Here is a 16,338-nt window from a genome sequence, read left to right on the forward strand (position 1 = left end):
TCACCCTGGAATCATTGAGGCAAGAAGACCTGGGGGGTGCAGAGTGTGTAGGACGTGAACCTGGAGCTGCAGGCAACCATATTGCCACCATGAGGCAAGAGGAAGTTAGAAAGCGAAGCCAAACAAAGGAAAGCAGAGCTAGGAGAAGAGAAACAGAGACCTCAAAACAGGCATCCTTTCATTCTGGCACCCAAACTTGAACTTTTTCTGTATCTTTCTGTTATAAGACCAACAAACTCTTTTTTTTTCCAAAGTTAGTTTGAGGGAGTCTCTGTTCCTTGCAACTGAATAAGTACTAGCTAACGTAAAAAGCAGAATGAAGATGGCTGGGTGCAGTGGTTCATGCCCATAACCTCAGCACTTTGAGAGGCCAAGGCAAGCGGATCACTTGAGATCAGGGGTTCAAGACCAGCCTGGCCAACATGGTGAAACCCTGCCTCTACTAAAAATACAAAAATTAGCCAGTCATGGTGGCACATGGCTGTAATCCTAGCTATTCAGGAGGCTGAGGCAGGAGAGTTGCTTGAACCTGGGAGGCAGAGGCTACAGTGAGCTGAGATTGTGCCACTGCGCTCCAGCCTGGGCAACAGAGCAAGACCCCGTCTAAAAAAACATAAAGAAAAGAAACGAAAGGAAGCAGAACAAAGAAAGTGAGTTTTCCTTCGTTTTATATTTTACAAAGTCAGTACAGCATTTGCAACACTTCTAACACAGATCAGAAAACTATAAGCTTTTACCTTATTATTAAATTATTCAGCATGTAAGTTAAAAGGAGAACCACATGATCACTGAATCCCATGTCTTAGATGGTTCTGGGGTTCTAAGGTCTTGAGAGCCATCAAGTAGCCTATTCCAGGGTTTCCATCCAGCAATCCCCACCCCCCCCCCCCCCACATTTACCCCTGCTTCCAGGAGAAGTTCTCATCTCCAAACAAGAAGGTCACAGACTGTGGGCCTTGAAGCTGCACCTGTGTGAACCTCTGAGCTCAGCCGCCAGCCTCCATGAAGTCTCCACATCTCCTTATCTCAGTGAAGAAGTGGCTGTGGCCATGAGGGCTGCGAACAATGACCCAGGCTTCTTCCGCAGGACCTCCGGCCGATCAAATTCTACCACCTGGAGGGTGGAGAAAGGCGAGGGGAGGATCAGGGCACAGCTGAGCTTGTGTCCTTGGAGGACTCAAAGGCATCTGGGGTAGCAGCCTGAGCCCTCATCCTCCCACCAGCCCAAGGACGCAGCCTTCACCTTCCCATTGCCCATAACCAGGATGCGGTCACAGTTCAGCACGGTGGTGACACGGTGGGCAATGATGAGCACGGTGCAGCCCTGGAAGGCTTCACGGATTGTGCGCTGGATCAGGGTGTCTGTCTCCGTGTCAATGGAGGCTGTGGCTTCATCGATAAGGATGATCTGATGAATACAAAACAGGGGTGAAGGTGTCTACTTCAGGCCCTAGAGACCTGGGTCTAGCCCTGGTTTACCACTAATTCACCAGGGCCCTTCCTCTCCAGGTCTCCATTTCTTTAGCTGGGAAATGGGAGAATTGTGCTGAGTGCAAAGCCCGCTCTGATTGCTGATTATCCATTACCTTATGAAGAGAACGTTAGGTCTCAACCAGGAGCTAACTGCATTTTAGTGGCCAGAGAATTAAGTTCTTGGAAATGAAAATGGCCTAGTGGCAACTTCTTGTTTTATTAACTACTTTCCCATTTACCTAAACTAAAGTAGAGCGGTGTTCTCCAAGAAGGGGCAGGCACACACCCCAGGAGGCACATGAGATGATTTCTCCAGCATATGGATAAACATTCTTTTTAGTTTAACATTTTTGTATTTATTTCATTAACGATATGCATGAGGAAACTGTAACTCACACTGAAAGTGTGATTTCACAAATGGCACTGCTTGGGATGAGGCTGTTTTTGAAAAGGGAGTATCATTAGTAAATCACAGGGTAGGTGGTACCCAGAGATGACAAAAATCATAAAGTAATGACTCAAATTTGGGAAGCAATACAGAGGAAGCCATTGCAGCACCAAATGGCTATGTAATTGAAATAAGGAAGTGTGAAGAAAGTACTACATACACTTTGCAAATTTGTTGTTCATCTCTCCAAAGAAGAGGGGGAAAGTCCTACCTCCTCTGAAATTTTCCCAGGCTTTGGGCCCCACTGAGCTCTTTTCCCACAGCTCTGACAGTTTGCACCAACAGTTTTTGCATTTATCATTAATTTATCATGCATTATTATGCATGTATCACACACCATGATACATGTGTGTGAGCATGCATACATGTGTGAGTATGGAGGAGGTATGTACATATGCGTGCATAAGTATGTGTGTACATGTGTGTCTTGCCTCGCCTACGTAGGAGAAGGTTTGTCCCAGGCTATCTCACATACTCAAACACCTGAAATTATGGACAAAATATCTAGAAAGCTGCTGGAAGCCCTGTTCCGCAAAATTTTTAAAAATATGCAATTTTGCAGCCATAAAAAAGAATGAGTTAATGTCCTTTGCAGGGACATGGATGAAGCTGGAAGTCATCATTCTCAGCAAACTAACAGGAACAGAAAACCAAACACCGCATGTTCTCATTCACAAGTGGGAGTTGAACAATGAGAACACATGGACACAGGGAGGGGAACATCACACACCAGGGCCTGTCAGGTGCTGGGGGGCAAGGAAAGGGAGAGCATTAGGACAAATGCTTAATGCATGTGGGCCTTAAAACCTAGATGATGGGTTGATGGGTGCAGCAAACCACCATGGCACATGTGTACCTATGCAACAAACCTGCACGTTCTGCACATGTATCCCAGAACTTAAAGTAAATAAAAATATATATATATATGCAATTTTGCCCTGGATCAGCATCTGTCATCCAATTCCCAATTCTAATACAGATAAAAGGGATGTACTGCATCCAAGTTTTTAAAACAGTATACAGTAGGCAATTTAAAAATCAACGAGGGTCTAATGTGTTGTGTTTTTCTGAGAAAAGAGGATCATCATTTGGTCTAGTTGGAGACATTTCAGCTCAGGTGTAAGGAATCTGCTATCAGGCAGCCTAGGCTGTGAATCTCATCTACCATGCCTCACCCACACCACAAATGCATGTGGAATGGCACTCAGTGAAATGAATAAGCCCATCTTGAATTAATTTTTGTAGAAGGTGTAAGGAAGGGATCCAGTGTCAGCTTTCCACATATGGCTAGCCAGTTTTCCCAGCACCATTTATTAAATAGGGAATCCTTTCCCCATTTCTTGTTTTTGTCAGGTTTGTCAAAGATCAGATGGTTGTAGATGTGTGGAAATAATTAAGAAAATATGGCACATATACACCATGGAATACTATGCAGCTGTAAAAAAGGATGAGTTCATGTCCTTTGTAGGGACATGGATGAAGCTGGAAACCATCATTCTCAGCAAACTATTGCAAGGACAAAAAACCAAACACCACATGTTCTCACTCATGGGTGGGAATTGAACAATGAGAACACTTGGACACAGGGTGGGGAACATCACACACTGGGGCCTGTCGTGGGGTGGGGGGAGGGGGGAGGGATAACATTAGGAGATATACCTAATGTAAATGACGAGTTAACGGGTGCAGCACACCAACATGGCACATGTATACTTAGGTAACAAACCTACACATTGTGCACATGTACCCTAGAACTTAAAGTATAATAATAAAAATAGGAAATGAATAAGCCCTTTGGATTCTGTTGCTGTTGTTGTTGTTGTTGTTGTTGTTGTTGTTGTTGTTGTTAAGACGTACAGCACAGAGCCCAGTGTCCCATGGTAGTGAAGGGAGAAGGAGCCGGTGTGGCTTCCCTCATCATGCGTAGTCTGTGGCTTCCCCTGGCCACACAGCAGTGGTGGCCTCACCTTGGAGTTGCGAAGCACAGCCCTAGCAATGCAGAGCAGCTGCCTCTCCCCCACAGAGAAGTTTCCACCGTTTTCCACCACATCCGTATGCAGCTTTTTGGGGAACTTTGAGATCTGTGATATGGGAAGAAGAGACAACATAACCTGGAGGCCACTGTGGGGTGAGACCCAACCTGACCTCGTCAGTCTTCCACTGTATTGGCAACACTGCCTCCTCTCTCTACGCTCCAGCCTCTGTTTTCTTGCTCCTTAACTGTGCCTTGCTCACTCTCGTCTCTGGGCCTTTGCATACGCTAGCTCCTGTGCCCAGAATGTCCTCTCAAAAGATCTTTCATCGGCTGCCCCTCAGTTCTTAGTCTCAGCTCAGCTGCCACCTGTTTAAAGAGACCTTGCCTGGCCACCCAATTGAAAAGAGCTGCTCCTGCCCTGAAGTTTCTATGGGTCTCATGACTACCTATACAGCCCTTACCAGTATCTGAAAGTATCTCCTGCATTTACTTGTTGCCTTTATCTCCTATTAAATGTACGTACCAGGAGGACAAAGACCTCATCTGCCTTGTCTTTGCTGTGCCCCTGAGCCTAGAACAGTGTCTGGCACACGGTTGGTGTCTGAGTGCCATCAGCCTTGACTTAGGAATGCCAAGTCATCTCATCTCCATGAGATGATGCATCCATGACCCGAAGCAGCAGCAGCTGGAACACCACATGAGAGGAGCCCCAAAGGAGCAGCCCCCCATGGGCGATGCAGACTTAGACCAAGACTTGGGCCTTGGAGCTACTTACGGCCTTGGTCAGGAATGTCCTCTCCAAGGCATCCCAGATCTGCTGGTCAGTGTGACGGTCAAAGGGATCTAGGTTGAATCTGCCATATGAGAGAAAGAGAAGTGTTCAACAACATCACCCAGGCTTTGAACACTCATTTATATGCCCAGTGAATGACCAAGAATGTTTAGAACCGGATTATGGGGTTTAGGGAAATGCATGGAACCACCACAAATGGAGATTTTTTGTGCCTCCCAGCACCTGTTCCCTCTGCAGGCAGCACGCCCAGGTTTTGTTTAGGGGCCACCTCTTCCCCAGTCCGCCAGCCCATGTGTTCCAGGGCAGGCTCCACCATCCACTCCTGATGGAGCAAAGGGCTCAAGGATAAGCCAATCGACATACAGCGATCCCTGGCCATGGTGCTTAGCTTGGGGTGGGAAAGTAACCAATCAGAGTGTATCTCAGGACTTTTCAGGCTACCATGGGAGACAGCGGAGAGATTGCAACCATCCTCCCACAGGAGTGGGACACATGGAGCCCCCCAGGGCCCTCATGTGGAGTTCAGAATGAAGCAAGGCAATGCTAGGGGAAAACCGGGCCCTGGAACTCAGCCTTGGCCTCCCCATTATCATGCATGAGTCATTAGAGGCCACTTTTCCTTAAGCCATTTGGGTTTTGTTTTATTGTGTGATAGAAAGTACATAATATTTATCATTTTAACCACTTAAAAGTGTACAATTCAGCAGCATTAAATACATTAATAATGTCATGTAACCATTACCACTATTTATATCGAAACCTTTTTCATCATCCTGCTGGGCATGGTGGTTCACACCTGTAATCCCAGCACTTTGGGAGGCTGAGGTGGGCAGAACACTTGAGGTCAGGAGTTTGAGACCAGCCTGGCCAACATGGTAAAACCCCGCTCCACTAAAAATACAAAAATTAGCCAGGCACAGTGGTGCAAGCCTGTAGTCCCAGTTACTCAGGAAGCTGAGACAGAAGAATCACTTAAACCCAGGAGGTGGAGGTTGCAGTGAGCTGAGATGGTGTCACTGCACTCTAGCCTGGGTGACAGAGTGAGACTCGGTCTCAGAACAAAACAAAACAAAACAAAACAAAACTTTTTCATTATCCCCAACAAAAACTCTATACCCATTAAACAGTCTCTTCTTTCCCCTCCCCACCAGCCCTTGGTAACTTCTATTCTACTTTCCATCGATATGGATTTGCCTATTCCAGCTACCTCATATAAGTGGACTCATGTAGTATGTGTCCTTCTGTCTGGCATCTTTCACTTCATGTCCATCCATATTGTAGCATGTATCATTTCCCTTCTTTTTAGAGCTGCATAATATTCCATTGTATGTATATACCACATTTTGTTTTTCCATTCATCTGTTTATAGACGTATGACTTGTTTCCACCTTTTGATTACTGTGAGTAGGGCTGCTCTAAACACTAGTGTACACATATGGGTTGAAGTCTCTGCTTTCAACACTTTGGGATATATAACTAGAAGTGAAATTCCTGGATTACATGGTAATTCTATGTTTAACTTTTTTTTTTTTTTTTTTGAGACAGGGTCTTACTCTGTCGACGAGGCTGGAGTGCAGTGGTGCAAACACAGCTCACTACAGCGTTGACCTCTTGGGCTCAAGCAAGCCTCCCACCTCAGTCTCCTGAGTAGCTGGAATTGCAAGCACAGACCACCATGCCCAGCTAATTTTTGTTTACCTTTTTGAGGAATTGCCAAATTGTTTTCCATGGTCTCTGCACAATTTTACATCCCCACTGGCAATGCATGAGAGTTTCAATTTTTTCACATCCTTGTTAATAATACTTGCTATTTACTTTTTATTATTGTTATAGCCATTCTAGTAGGTGTGAAGTGGTAGCTCATTGTGGGGGGGCTGGACTTTCTGTTTCTTCCAGTGAAAAGAATCCTAACATCCAGGTAACTGACATGAGAGAGGGAATCTATCTGGACTTTACACCCAGCAAGCTTTACACTTGCATCTGGAACAGGCAGCACTAGACACTTCCCTGCTATGCAGCCATGTAGCCCTGAGTGAAACCTGTCAACCTCGCTTTATCCTTCCCCAGTTGTGCCAGCCACGCATATCTTGTGTGTAGGGCTAATGTGTACTAAAGAAGAGGCAGGTCTTATTTGCATGACATTTGATATCTCCAAAGCACTTTCATAGATGGGTTATTTGACATTTTCTCCTCCATGAGATGGGTATACTCCTTTCTTATCAGTTTTAAATGGGTTGTTCAAGGTCACGCCACAAGCCAGTATGAGAGCCAGGCTGGCATCAAAGACATTCAGAGAGACGCTTAAGGGTAGAGCCTTAAGTTCTAAGGTAGGATTTCAAGTCCACATTTCTTTCTGCAGCAAGAGGTGGGGGGAAATATCACAAATTATGGGTTTAGAACACCCAGGGTTATAGCTCATGTTCACCATTTCTTTGTGTGTCCTTAAACAAGTCCCCTTCCTCTCTAAGTTCCGTGCCTTCATCTGTAAAATGGGGATAATGAAGGGGCCTCACAGTGTTGCTGGGAGAGTTAAATTAGGCAGTATACTAAAGCATTCAGTTGGCACATATAAATGCTCAATAAATGTTAGTTCATATTTTTACTACTCTTCATATCAACGCACAGGAGATTTGGCCACATTCTACTGTAACATAGAAATCTATCACTAAATGTCTTATCATTCCCCTAACACAACCATTTTTTTGGTTTTTTTGTAGGGGCGGGGAAGGTTTTGAGACAGAGTTTACTTCAGTCGCCCAGGCTGGAGTGCAGTAGCACGATCTCGGCTCACTGCAACCTCCACCTCCCGGGCTCATGCAATTCTCGTGCCTCAGCCTCCCAAGTAGCTGGGATTACAGACATGCACCACCACATCCGGCTAATTTTTGTATTTTTAGTAGAGACAGGGTTTGGTCATGTTGGCCAGGCTGGTCTCAAACTCCTGGCCTCAAGTGATCTCCCTGCCTTGCCCTCCCAAAGTGCTGGGATTACAGGCATGAACTACCATGCCCCACCTCATGCCCCAGTCATTTTGAAACCCTGTGTCTGTACACATATTGTTCCTTCTCCTTGAAAAGAGTTTCTCTCCTATTTCTGCCTGGAAAGCTCCTACTTAGCTTTCAAGACCCTGATCAAATGTTCCCTCCTCTGGGAAGCCTTTCTGGATTCACTCAGGCAGTGACTCATCACAGTCGTAGCTCCCTTAGCATTTTGTACATATCTCTGATCTAGCAATTACCCCTTCATACTGTGATTTATTGGGTCTTACCCCTGTACAAAACCATCTTCCCCACCCACACTGTGAGCTCCTGCTGGGGGAGCAGGGAAAATGTACATTCATTAAACTGGCTCCAGTCCCTAGCACAGTGTCCAGACCAGGCAGAAGCTCAGAAAAGGCAAGTTAAATGAGTGGGAGGATGAATGAAGGAATGAATGAATGAAGCTCTGGGGTTCAGTTTATCCTCCTGGCTCTAAGAATTCTCCTTAAATATCACAAAACATGGGGGGACCTAGCCTGCTTTTTAGTGCATCCATCTTCCTCAGTCCCCATGCCTTGATGTTTCCTCCCAGATAAAGTGCATTGTCAGTAGGAGCCTAATCTGGATAAAGCTTCGTCCCTGAGTTGACTTCTGAGGACACAGAAAGTGTAGTGAAGAGGCTGGAAGATCTGGTTCTGTCTGCTTCACTGACTGGGCTGCCTGGATTTTTCTCACATCACCCCTGTCCAGAATGTGTACCATTGAAGAAGCACTTCCTAAAAACGTCCCCAGGGGCTTTGCCCAGTGCACAGAGAGAATAAGCTACATCTGGACAAGAAAGAATATGGTAGCCTGAGTGCAAATGCTTAATGGTATAGTGAAATCTGACCAATCCCATCAGGGTTTTGTTTCTGTTTTTTGTTTGTTTGCTTGTTTGTTTGTTTGTTTTTTAATAAGAGTCAGGGTCTTGTTGTGTTGCCCAGGTTGGAGCACAGTGGCTATTCACAGGCACAGTCATAGTGTACTACAGCCCTGAGCTCCTGGGCTCAAGTGATCCTCCTCCCTCAGCCTCCCAAATAGCTTGGACTACGGCTGTGCACCACCATGCCATCCAGTTTCTAAAAAATAAAAATATGTTTTGTTTTTGTGTATAACATTATGGTTTACAAAGTGCTCTTATATATATTGAGGCCTCATTTAATCCTCAGCAGTACTTCAGTGAGGTAAGCCAGGTAGGCATGAGTGGCCCAGCAGGCCAAGGAGGCCTGGAAATCGGGGCATTGGTCACCAGCTCACTATAGGCAGCCCGGTGCTGGAATCCTGGTCCTGTGACCCACCTCCTGCAGGCTTCCTGCTGGCCCAGCACTCACCTGATGGTTCCTGAGAGCAGCACTGGATCTTGAGGGATCACTGAGAGCTTGGACCGCAAGTCCTCCAGGCCGATGCTGCAAATGTCCACGCCGTCAATGAGAATCCGGCCTGCCATGGGCTCCACCAGGCGGAAGAGAGCCATGCCCAAGGAGGACTTCCCTGTGGGGCAAGAAACAAGCGGGGCCTCAGTTTCCTGCATCTGCACTAGCGGAAGCACAGGTCACACCTGGCGATCACACCTGACCCGCTGCCCTCCGTGGCCCATTCTTCATCACTGTGAGCCCTGAAGGGGTAGGAGAGGGCTGGCGTCCCTGCTCCAGGTGATACCTAATGCCATGAGCAGCTTGTTACAGCCTAGATCAGAGGGCACACGTGGGGCCCCTGGAGCAAAGCCAGCCCACAGACATGTTTTGTTTCATACACACAATGTTAGGATTATTTTTTAATTCCTTGCCAGCATTTTTTAAAATCCTAGATATAAAAGTTCAAATTGCATGTTTCTCTTGAAATTTAGTAGAATTGGCAACACTGGACCCATATCCCCCCTCCAGGCAACAGCTCGGCTGGAGCTGAGTGCAGCCACTTGGTTGAGACACAGTGGCATTCTCCAGTCACCACCCGCCCTCCCCCGCCCCCATATATCACACCCACCCATGGCACTCAGCTATGTCACCTGCCAGGCTCCAAAGCATTGGAGGTTTCAACCCTGTTCTCAAAGTTAAGCTCTATGAGGGTAGAAGCTGTGTGTCTTCCTTACCTTTCGGTTCCCAGGCACATAGTAGGTGCTCAGTAGAATATAGGCAGTAGGGTCAGAATCTACTGAGAGCTTTTCTCTGCCAGACCCCAGCCCTCTCAGGGTTTCCACCAATCGGCAGGTGGAAAATAGCAAGAGAAGAACACCCAAAAGAACATATGTGGAAGCTCTTCACCCTGCAGTGCAGGAGTGCTGAGGAGACAGACCAGGCAGGCTCTCATTATCCATGGGGCTGCCTGGAGGAGGCAGCTCTGGGGTGTCCAGGAGTGGGGGACTGGGGACAAGAACCAAGTCTTAACAGTAGTTTTTGAACAATGCAAAGAGGCAGAGGGAGGGGGACTTGGGCCAGATCTCCCAGAAGTGACAGGAGAGGAAGACAGGGAGAGAAACTGAGGAGGAGAAAGGAAACTGGGAGAGGAAAGAGGAGGAGACAGAGGCTGGTGAGAGCAGTCCAGGAAGGGGGTGGGGAGGGAGGAAAAGGGGAGTCTGGATTTAACTCCAGTGCCTCATCCTGGCAGTGCCCTGCAATGCCCCTCCAAAAGTGCTCCTGCCCGGACCCTACACCCCTCAGCTTAAGCACTGGGCTCAGAACCCAGGTATCCAAAGCCCGGTACCACTAGCCCCATTATTCTGCATACCACCCTGTTTATTTCCTCCCCGGCAGCCACCACAGCCTGCAGCTGTCATATTTCCGTCTTTATTTGCTGGTCTATTTAACATCCGTCTCCTCCACTGGAATCCCATGATCACGGGGACCTTGGGTTTCGCTCACCAGTGTTTGTCTAGCACAGGGCCCAGCACAGCGTGAGGACCTAATACATATTTGGGGGATGACTGAGCAAACACATGCCCCTAAATAGGTCTAGTGCCCAAAGGGCAAAGGAGGAGCTGGGGATGCTCGCCCAGGAAGCTCAGCTCACCAGAGCCCGTCCTTCCCACGATGCCCACCACTTCGTGGCCGCGGATGGTCAGGTTGATGCCGTGAAGCACGGTGGGTGTGTTGTCTCTGTATTTCATGTGATAATCCTGAAATATGATTTCCCCATGCTGTGGCCACCCCTGGGGACAACTTGTGCCTTCCATGTGTAAAGGAGCTTCCGAGACACACATCTTGTTTTTGAAGAAAGAAAAAGAAATCAATAGTTATCATCCATCTCGGCCCATCCCCTGAGGGCCTGCCAGCCTCCTGCTGTAGGGGGTGTGACCCACCCCAGCCTGCCTTGCGCCAAGGTCAAGCCCCCTGCTGTGTAATCAGAGGAACATCCCCCGCGCCCCCATCGCCTAAAACATACAAAATTTTCCCCAGAAGAGTGAGAAACCTGCATAGCTAATTCCCTTGTTATTAACATAGAGCAACGTTCCTGATTTACTGTGTGACTTTAAAGAAATAGAATCCAAGGTAATGACAGTAAAGGCAGCAGAGACTCACCCCTTCGGCGGGGTTCATAGCTCAGAGCCCTTGTGCAGACTTAATCTCTCTCTATCCTCATCCTATGAGACAGGCCTTTTTGGAGGCATTTCCCAGGTGAGGAGACAGAGGATCCAACAACTTAAGATCAACAACTTACTTAACATAAGTTCCACAACTTACTTAAGATCACACAGTTTCAGGTTGGAACTCAAACCCAGATCTGCCTAACGCCGAGCCCACTCTGCATCAAGTGCAGTTGTGTGTGTTGAGAGGAAAGAACGCTGGAGAAGAAGTTGGATCTGACCACCTGGCTGCAAGCCACAACTCCCCATGCTGGTGCCGTGTCACAGCAGCATCCCTGGGCAGGAAATCAGAGCCCTACAATTCATAAATTCCACTCATGCAAGGGGGCAGGAGACCTGGTTTGCACAGGGCTCTGCCAGCCCCAGCCTGTGTGATCTTAAGCAAAAGTTCTGCCTGGCCCAACCTCGGTTTCCTTGTCTGAAAAATGTGGATAATCATCCAATCAACCTAATAAAATTGTTCCATGATCCCATGAGATAGTCTAGATAAAGGGCTTAGCACCATGCCTGGCCCATAGAAAGGTCTCAATCACAATAATAAAGAACATGATGGAGCCTCACTATGGGTCAGGCAGTGTGCTATGTGCTTTACGTGTTATATCATTTCAACTTTGTGATAATCTGGCAAAGGGACGCTATTGTCTTTCTCATTTCAGAGATGGAGAAAAAGAGTTTGAATAAGTTGCCCAGGTTATTCCAATGATTCAAATGGTAAAGCTTAGACTTGAACCCAGGAAATCTGGCTACAGAATCTGTGCTCTTAACCACCATGACATAAATGGAAGCAATAATAGGAACAAAGATTATTGTCATCATTATTATTGCACTGGGCAAACCTCTCATTTCCAAGAGGAGAAGATGATCTCCTCTTCCCCCTAGGAATGCTGTGAGGGATGTGGTCAAAGTGAGCAGACAGGTATGGAAGAGCTTCAGCGAGATGGTCAACAAAAGTCTGGGGAAGACGGGGAGGAAAGGCCAGGAGCCTGGTGTTTCCTGGGATGGTCTCAGGGCTCTGAGGCCAGTGGGGCTTGTAGAGGTCACAGAAGTCATGCCCCAGCTTGCATGGCTCCCCACACCAGACCCAGACCTGAACCCCACCTTCATGTACTGCAGTATCCTCTCTACAGCCGTGAACTGTGCCTCTGTCTCCAAGCCAATCCGGGCAGTGCCCTGGAAGCTGGACGCCAGCTAGAAGGAAGGAGAAGTATCGGGGGTCAAGAGGCTGCTGGGGTGTGCTCAGGCTCTTCAACGCTCCTGATAACCACTGATTGCCATTGCCCCTGAGTGACCCCTGAAACTAAGATAATTTTCCTAGCAAGAACGGAGCAGAGGCCCCTGGTGCCCCCTCAGCCCACTTCTGAGTTTAGCTGCAGCTGCGATGGGCAATTCTGGGGGAGAACCTCCCCAGACACTGTTCCACCTTGAGTGCCCTCTGTATGTCTTTCTGCTCAAGACCTCTGCCCACATCACAGCAACCACCTAGCCTGTGCATGAGGACATCCCAGAAACCCAGGAGACTTAAGGTTACTGAGAATGAACTTTGACTGATGGGGAACAAGAGCTAGCAGAGATAAATGCTCCCATCTCCCAGCCTTTGAGGGCATGGTCCTGGAAATACCCCATATGCTTCTCAGGAGATCCCAGGACAGTTGAGCCCTAGTGACGTAGAACAGGGACCCCAGTGTCACACTCCCATGATGACTTCCTCCTTCCTCATCTCACTTTTCTGCTCCCTCAATCCTGGTTCCTGGGAGCACCTCCCAAATAAGCTGCCTGCACCCAAGTTCCTGTCTCAGGTCCTGCCTTCAGGGAAACCCAGGCTAGAGGAGTTAGGGACTCTTGGGAATTGGGGGCACCAAAGATAAGGAAACTGAGGCGCCAAAAGAAGAAATTACATCCACAGAAACATCTAGAAGCTGGAGGCAGAGCTGGGGTTGGGGCCCCGGTCTATAACCTCCATTACCCCGGCCCAAGAAATGGGCAAACAGGACGTGCAGGGGGTGCTGGGTAACACATTAATCATACATTCATTCAACAAACTCTGGTGGATGGCTCTGTGCCAGATGCTGGACCAGGCTCCATGTCCCAAAGTGCAGCAGATGTAGGCCTGCCCTCGAGGAGATCCCAGCTGGATGGAAAGGCAGACAAGGCAACAAAGAATAAAGTGCAGAGGGGCGCACTCCACAATGGAGAAGCCCTGGAGTGCCACTGGGATGCACAGGAGGGGCCCTGGATGAGGGCACAGGGAAGGATTCCAGGAAGAGTCAGTCCTAGAGTGACATTTTTAAGGTGAAGTAAGATGCAGTGGACTAAAGATGGGTGGAGAAGTGTGTTCCAAACAGAACAGCCTATGTAAGCCCTGAAAGCAGCAAATTCTCAGAATACATCCAGGCACCCACAAGCCATTTGGCTATGGCTGAAACAAAAGGGTGTAGGAAGGAGGGGAAGCCCTCTGTAAGTCAGAGAAGGTGGGCACCATGATGAAATGGTGCTTAGTCTGAAAAAGAGGCCAGGGGTGGGTTGGAAGACCACTTTTCCTCCCATCCCTCAGTGTATCACACCCTGCAGGCTGCCCTGCCAGCATCATGTTCAGGTGTCTGGTGGTCTTATGCTTCAGGGAAGCTTGGTTAATCCAAACCAACCACATTAATTCTACTCCTCTTGCCAGAGATTGGTTTAGGTGTGGGCTCATGATGCCATTCTGGCCGTTGAAGGATGAGAAGGCATCAGATGGGTGTGTTCTTGAAAACTTCTCTTTGCTTTTAAAAAGAACACATGGAAAAAGTTATCTCCTCTCCAGCCTTTGACCATTATTGTGGGAGGATGTGACACTTGGGGCTGCAGCAGCCATTTTGTGACCATGAATACAGACAGACTTGCAGACAAAGCCAGGCTGTGGATGCCAGCACAGAAAGGTAGAACGATCAAGGGTTCATGCTAGGCCACTAAATGAGCCAACTGAGCATAGGCCTACCCCAGCCTTCTGGTTACATGAGAGAATAAGTTCCCAGATGGTCGAGGCCATTTTGAGTTGGTTCTTTGCCTCGCAGCCAGATGCATCTCTGGCATTTACTGATAAGCCTCTTGGGGCTGCAAAGCAATGTGTTGTGTGATTCCTGCCTCCCAATGCTCGAATGTAATTTTCTTAAAAGCGCATGCAGAAGTCAGTGAGGTTCTGGCTTGACTGGAGCAGAGGGAGCACATTGAGGTCAGGACCCCATAGCTGAGGTTTGGTAGACAGGAGACAGAGTTTTTGAAGGCTTCTGAACGAGGCAGTCACATGATGAAAACTATAATTAAACATTACTCTGGTGAGAGTGTGGAAGGTGACTTGGAAAGTACTGAAGGACTGGGAACTGAGACGTTATTACCAGGATGAAGATAAGATGCTTAAATAGTACAGCAGACCTTGAAAAGAAGAAAAGACCCTCAAGGGCCATTTTGAAGCAGTCAGTCCCCCAGGCAGGGTTTCCCATTAGAGTCTCCTGTGGTGCAACAACCTTTGAGCAACCGCCTGCTGTGAACAGTGCACCCTGGGAGAGATGAGCCTCTGCCTCGCTCCCTACAAGGGCTGCGCTTAGGGCAGCACCAGCACTGGGCAACTTTCGCCCTGAGCGTTGCCCTCCTGATCTATGTCCTGAAGCAGCAGCGGGAGGGATTTCTGGGCCTTAGTGATTCCGAATCCCCTAAGACACTGGTGTGGCGCCTCTCCCTGAGAGTGCCGGAGGTTTGGGGGGCACTCTGTAATGGTGCATGTGTGTGTGTATCAGAGAGAGAGAGAGAATGTGAGCCTGTGCACACACCTGTCTCTTATTGGCTATGGGAACATAGCCAAGTTACTTAAACGCTCTAAGCCCTAAGTTTGCTATTTGTAAGACAGGAACAATAATAGCTAATATTCATTGAGCATTTATTCCAGGCCAGGCTCTACTCTAGGTTTTTACAAACATTAAGTCTTACATTTACACATAATCCTCACAAGTCTATGATTTTGAAACTTTTATCTCCCTTTTACAGATGAGGAATCGCAGAGGTTAACCAATTTACCCAAAGCCACACAGCTAATAATGGGCAGAGCCTCTTTGAACCTGGGTATTCCAAACCACATGTTCTTTTTTTTTTTTTTTTGAGATGGAGTCTCGCTCTGTTGCCCAGGCTGGAGTGCAGTGGTGCGATCTTGCCTCACTGCAAGTTCTGCCTCCCAAGTTCACGCCATTCTCCTGCCTCAGCCTCCTGAGTAGCTGGGACTATAGGCACCCGCCACCACGCCAGGCTAATTTTTTTGTATTTTTTTAGTAGAGGTGGGATTTCACCATGTTAGCCAGGATAGTCTCGATCTCCTGACCTCATGATCCACCCACCTTGGACTCTCAAAGTGCTGGGATTACAGGCGTGAGCCAACGTGCCCCGCCCCAAACCACATGTTCTTAACCACTTTGCTCATCTCATGGAGTGTGGTGAGCACTGAATGCCTGGAAGAGAGCACGGCCAGTGCCTGGCATTGCACCAGCTCAGTGGAAGCTCCCAGTCAGCCCAGCTGTTATTGCACTCCCAGTGCATGTACGTGCTTGCTTCAGGGGGCACAACGAGGAGTGAGATGGAGCCCCTTTGCATGCTCAAAATAACAGCTCAGCATGGAGGACTGATACTAGTGCTCATGGACATACATGCACTCCAGCACATACATGCACTCCAGCACACACATGCACTCCAGTACATACATGTGCTCCTGCACATACATGCACTCCTATACATACATGCATTCTTGGACATACACGCACATGCCTGTGTGTGCAGAGCCTTCTGCAGACACATGGACATTCAGACAGCTATGTGGTCCTCACCCTCAGACGCCTGGGAGTGCAATAACAGCTGGGCTGACTGGGAGCTTCCACTGAGCTGGTGCAATGCCAGGCACTGGCCGTGCTCTCTTCCAGGCATTCAGTGCTCACCACACTGCATGAGATGAGCAAAGTGGTTAAGAACATGTGGTTTGGGGCAGGACGCGGTGGCTCACGCCTGTAATCCCAGCACTTTGAGAGGCCAAGGTGG

At 48.1% G+C, this 16,338-nt stretch overlaps 1 protein-coding gene across 1 annotated transcript in view; it reads right to left on the reverse strand.

Annotated features, from left to right (window-relative positions):
* Positions 1–651: 651 nt before the first annotated feature.
* ABCC11 (ATP binding cassette subfamily C member 11) overlaps positions 652–16,338 on the reverse strand; it is a 77,157-nt gene continuing 61,470 nt past the window's right edge. Inside the window, exons 24-30 of the mRNA XM_009430753.5 lie at positions 12,385–12,474; positions 10,713–10,902; positions 9,038–9,197; positions 4,672–4,750; positions 3,889–4,002; positions 1,244–1,408; positions 652–1,114 (exon numbers count right to left, since the gene is read on the reverse strand). Of these exons, the coding sequence (XP_009429028.2) occupies positions 1,022–1,114; positions 1,244–1,408; positions 3,889–4,002; positions 4,672–4,750; positions 9,038–9,197; positions 10,713–10,902; positions 12,385–12,474 (891 nt within the window). The 3' untranslated portion in view covers positions 652–1,021. The remainder of the gene's footprint in view (positions 1,115–1,243; positions 1,409–3,888; positions 4,003–4,671; positions 4,751–9,037; positions 9,198–10,712; positions 10,903–12,384; positions 12,475–16,338) is intronic.

The sequence above is a fragment of the Pan troglodytes genome, chromosome 18 (assembly GCF_028858775.2).
Source record: "Pan troglodytes isolate AG18354 chromosome 18, NHGRI_mPanTro3-v2.0_pri, whole genome shotgun sequence".
NCBI classification, from domain to species: domain Eukaryota; kingdom Metazoa; phylum Chordata; class Mammalia; order Primates; family Hominidae; genus Pan; species Pan troglodytes.